This window comes from Cryptomeria japonica, chromosome 8, assembly GCF_030272615.1.
Source record: "Cryptomeria japonica chromosome 8, Sugi_1.0, whole genome shotgun sequence".
NCBI classification, from domain to species: Eukaryota; Viridiplantae; Streptophyta; class Pinopsida; order Cupressales; family Cupressaceae; genus Cryptomeria; species Cryptomeria japonica.
This window is the reverse complement of record NC_081412.1, coordinates 546,244,707-546,249,898: the sequence shown is the minus strand read 5'-3', so window position 1 is coordinate 546,249,898 and position 5,192 is coordinate 546,244,707. Positions and strand designations below refer to the sequence as shown.

The 5,192-nt window shown below is 34.7% G+C and overlaps 1 protein-coding gene across 1 annotated transcript; it reads left to right on the top strand.

Annotated features, from left to right (window-relative positions):
* Positions 1-3,464: 3,464 nt before the first annotated feature.
* On the top strand, positions 3,465-4,115 carry LOC131066286 (uncharacterized). Its single transcript, XM_058001012.2, has one exon. The coding sequence runs from the start codon at positions 3,547-3,549 to the stop codon at positions 3,889-3,891; it is 345 nt and encodes a 114-aa protein (XP_057856995.1). The 5' UTR covers positions 3,465-3,546; the 3' UTR covers positions 3,892-4,115.
* The last annotated feature ends 1,077 nt before the right edge of the window (positions 4,116-5,192 follow it).

Below are 5,192 nucleotides of genomic sequence, written 5' to 3'. Positions count from 1 at the left end.
CAAGCTGGACCAATTTTGTTAGCTAGATCTGCAAATGTTAGTCCAAAAATAAACCAGATCTGAAACCCTAAATCCAAAATCCGAAAACTAAATCAATGAAAAATGCAAAATTTCCAAACAAGGGCTACACAGACGCGGTTACCCTCTACACAGACGCGACTATGCGACACAGACGCGGTTCTGTGAGACATAGACGCAGATAAAAACCATAGACGCGCTTTCCAGACATAGACGCGGATAAAAATGACGCAGACGCGTTTCCGTAACACAGACACGCCTTTAGGAAACCTGCAAAATAAATTTTGTCGAAAACACGGACGCGGTTCAAGATGTCGCAGACGCTCCAGAAGATCAAAAGCGCGATCCGAAAGTATGCAGACGTGAAAATGTCGAAAATGTTGTCGGAAATGCCAGATCTGCAACTTCAAACACAAAATCTGCAACAAAAGGTTAAATGCAAAAAGGGACAAGAGTCCCACCGGGCGTGCCAAAATGTATATGGTGAAAATGGATAACAATAATAACAATATTGAAAAGCTAAATAGATTCAACCACAAAACCCTAGCCTAACAACAACAAAGATCCACCATAACATATGAAGATTACCTAAGACAATGCAAATCAAATGAAATCACAAAGATTATACCATCACATGTCCAATAGGGTTTGGATCTCCATTCTTCCTATCTCCATTGATCTTGCTTGATATATTTGCTCTCAGATTTTATATGCACAAGAGCTCAACAAAGAACGGAATGTGGTTGGAAGTAGGATCGTAGTGTAGTCAAGTCATTAAGATGATTCATTAGGGTTTGATAATGAAGGAAGCATCTCCTTATATAGAAGACACAATATGAAATGGAGGGATAAGATTGAGAGGTGTAAAAGGAGGTCGGCTATGATTAGAGGGTAGGTACAAGAAATAATAAAATAATGAAAGGGGTAGGTAGTGTATGAATTAAGAGATGAATGACATGTGTCATGGGTAGAAAATGTTAATGAATTAATTAAATAAATAAAGATTTATTTAATTAATAGAAGAAGTGGGATAATTAAATAAATAAGATATTTATTTAATTTAGGAAAAGGATAATTTAAATAAATAAATGTATTTATTTAAATGAGAAATAAGGCTAGAAGAGGATAAATGAATTAATTAAATAAATAAAGATTTATTTAATTAATAGAAGAATTAGGCTTAGATAATTAAATAAATAAAATATTTATTTAATTAATAGAAGAAGTGGGATAATTAAATAAATAAATATTTATTTAATTAATAGAAGAAGTGGGATAATTAAATAAATAAGATATTTATTTAATTTAGGAAAAGGATAATTTCAATAAATAAATGTATTTATTTAAATGAGAAATAAGGCTAGAAGAGGATAAATGAATTAATTAAATAAATAAAGATTTATTTAATTAATAGAAGAATTAGGCTTAGATAATTAAATAAATAAAATGACAATTTTGGGTGTCTACAACATTAAATTTAAACCAACATGCTAACTATTTATTTAGAAGGTGGCTTGTACATGCATAATTGTCACATTAATTGGTAAATTATACTTACATGTTGACAACTTGAAAAGATACTAAGAAGGATATTTTCAAGGTGAGCCTTACTTCCATAACTGTTATTCTCACATTAGTTGACAATTACACTTACATGTTGGCTACTTATGAGAGACATCTTGAAAAGATGCTACAAATGATCCTTTTAATTTACTATTTTTTTAACTAGAGGAATTGGTAGCTCAACAACCTTGAACTATAATTTAAGATGTGTTTCTAACAATAGAGCAAAGTCCCTATAAATTTAACTCAATCACCAACTATATATTTTGAAAATCGATCTCACATATATAACAATCATGTTAATTGACACACTATACTCAAATGCCTCCTTTGATGGCCCAATGACCTATATCAACAACTAGTCTTAAAAGATGATTCTAACTATAAGACAAATCCCCTATAACCTTTATGTTATACACGCTTTCCAAATGGTGGACCAACATGCTAACTATTTATTTTGTAGGTGGGCCTTACACACACAATTGTCACATTAGCTGGCACATCATACTTGCATGTTTGTAACTTGAAAATATACTAAGAATGACATTTTGAACATGGGCCTTGCCGACATAACTATTGTTGGCACATTAGTTGACACATTATATTTGCACATTGGCTATTTATGAGATACATCTTGAAAAGATACTAAGAAGGATCCTTTGGATTTAATATTTTTTTTAGTTGGAAGAATTAGTAGCTTGACAACCTAGAACTAGCCTTAGGAGGTGGTTCTAGCAATAAGACAAACCCTTTGTAAATTTTATTTTTTTCACCAACCATATATTGTGAAAATAGACCCCACATACATAAATCACATTAATTGACACACTATACTCAACATGCCTCCTTCAATGGCCTAATGACCTAAAACCAACAACTACTCTTAAAAGACAACTCTAACCATAAAACAAAGTTGCTATAATCTTTGGGTTATAGAAATATCTTTAATAGGGGAAGAGCACCAACAACCATTATAGCTAACTTGGCGCACCCAAGATCCTAAACAATATAGTTTTCTAGCTTCTAGGCATTAAAGATGAATGTTGTGGGATTTGTTATGCAAACAAGAGTAAACAACGGTCATTTAGAAGTGTCACTCAATACCTACATAAGAATGCCACAAAAACTGTACACTACAACTACTTCATAAATTGCCAATATTTATGCACAAATACCTCAATAGTAGTACGCTTTCACAACTCCTCCAATTAAAGTACACAAATTTTAACACGGGTACAAGTAGACAGCTATTGGTACATGTGAAATTTATTAATGAATTTTTAATTAACCATTGTTTGGTTTCATTAAAGTTAGTATTTGGTGTGTTGGGCAAGCAAGGAGTGAAAACGATCAGTGGAACATGGACGATAAATGGACCACTTCCTCTATATAAGACAAACTGGATATATTTTTTATATAACGACTACATGTTAACGAAATTAACCCGACTAACGGTCCTTCTCTCCAATATCTTTGAATGACTCACTATCTTCTCATTTAATATTGATTGAAGTTGTCTCCCCTAGGAAACTTGAAATAGTTTTGTGGCCCTCATTTGGCGCTTCTAGATTGGACTTCAGTGGCTCTCTGCCGTATATTAGATGTCATTTCCTAGACTATGCACGTTCCATCCTATTAGTACATAGATACGTTATATGGACTAGAGACTTTGTACGAATCCACACAAAAATGGACACGCTTTCCAAAACGGTGGACCACCAAGGCTTGGCCATCAGGCAGGCGCGTGTTCTAGACGGCGTGGAGTCACAGGTGATCAGTTAAATTTATGTTTACAATATAATAATTTAATTTCTTTGAATGATTGCTGTACACACACCTGTACAACACGGATAGAATTTCACCATAAATACACAGGAGAGTAGAAATGTAAAACCCAATTCTTCAAATACCCAATTATTCAAGAGAATCTGAGAGAAGAAAGAGGGCTTAAATCAAGAGCAGGAAATGCAATCCAGTGTTTTAATGCCCATGGAAGTTGTTGAAAAGAGGAATCGGTTGCAGAAGCGCGCTCCTCCACCATTGAAGGTTCAGGCGCCTCCTCCAGATTTGTTCATGAAAAGCACTCCAATTCCCCTGTTATCACCGCTGTTCTGTGAATCTGGTGCAGAAATAGAGAAGCCCCACTGTGCAGTAGCACAAGAAAATGAAAATGGAAGATCAGGAGCAGTAACAGGTCATAGAGCTTGTATGTTCGCTAATTTGGGGGCTGAGGGTTGGCAACTTCCTGCAGCGCCAGGCCTGTTTGGTGATATGCATACGCCCCTGTTTGCTGTGAAACTAATGCTTTAATTAGCTCGGCCATAGATCGAAACCCTCTGTCTGTATCCATGGGGTTATTGTTTTGTAGAGCTTAGCAAAGGAAAGGCAGATGCTGTGCCGTAAGACTCAATTATTTCTGAGATCTTCCTGGTGCTTCTCTGTGGTTTGTTTTGTACCCAGTCAATTTAAACTCTTATGCATAAGTTATATGTTAAATTATACTTTTATAACAATTGGGTCTGTTTGCAATCTAATCTCTGTGATAACCATTGTTCGACAACAATTGGGTCTGTTAACAACCTAATCTCTGTGATTGATGATTGGATAAGAATTGGGTCTCAATTAAGACCTTATTTAATTCTTTTTGCTCTTACCATGGATGAAGGAATATGATACAGAAACTTCATTCTCTTCAATCTCTTCATTATGGATTGTGAACGACAATCCTTCACATGAAGAATTGGGTCTTTTAACTTCATTCTCTTCAATCTCTTCATTATGGATTGTGAACCACAATCCTTCATATGAAGAATTGAGTCTTTTAACAATCTAATCACTGTGATTGATGGTTGGATAACAATTGGGTCTGTTAACAATCTAATCACTGTCATTTACGGTTGGATAACAATTGGGTCTGTAACAATCTAATCACTATGATTGATGGTTTAAACTTATGTAGTCTGTGAAAGATGATCTGGATCTGGTTTATATTTAATTAGATGGTTAATTTGATGGCCTTAAATATCATGTTTTGAAAGAGTGAAACGTATACTGTGCTGAATTGTATGATTGATTGGGTAGTGTTTAGGTGTGATTCAATGGAATATTTTATATTGGATTAAGCAAAATTTAAAAGGAGTTTTATCAAACAGTTGTAACAGGCAAATGGCCAAGCCATAATAGTAACAGCCAACCAAAAAATAGGGCAGCACTGGGCAAGGCAACATACAGAATATCTACAGCAGCATGGAAGCAGCCCACAAAACAGGGCAGCACTGGGAAAGGCAGCATACAGAATATCTACAGCAGCATGGAAGCAGCCCACAATAGAGACAAACCTATCATTTTGACATGATGCATTTGAGGTGTGTATTCACTGTGCAGATTACAGGTGGGATTAAGCAGAGGAAAAGAGGTGGTGCTAAGTTTCAGACCCACACAGTTTCTTTTATGTAATTGAAATAAGTAATTTGATTATTTGTTTGAAATTCATGCACACACCCTAGAAGAATCTTTCATTTTGTGATGGGTGGGTATTCTTAGAGTGAAATCTTTGTTAAAATGTCATTTTAATATTAAATGTGTAGATCAATGATGGGGTCAAGTAGAGA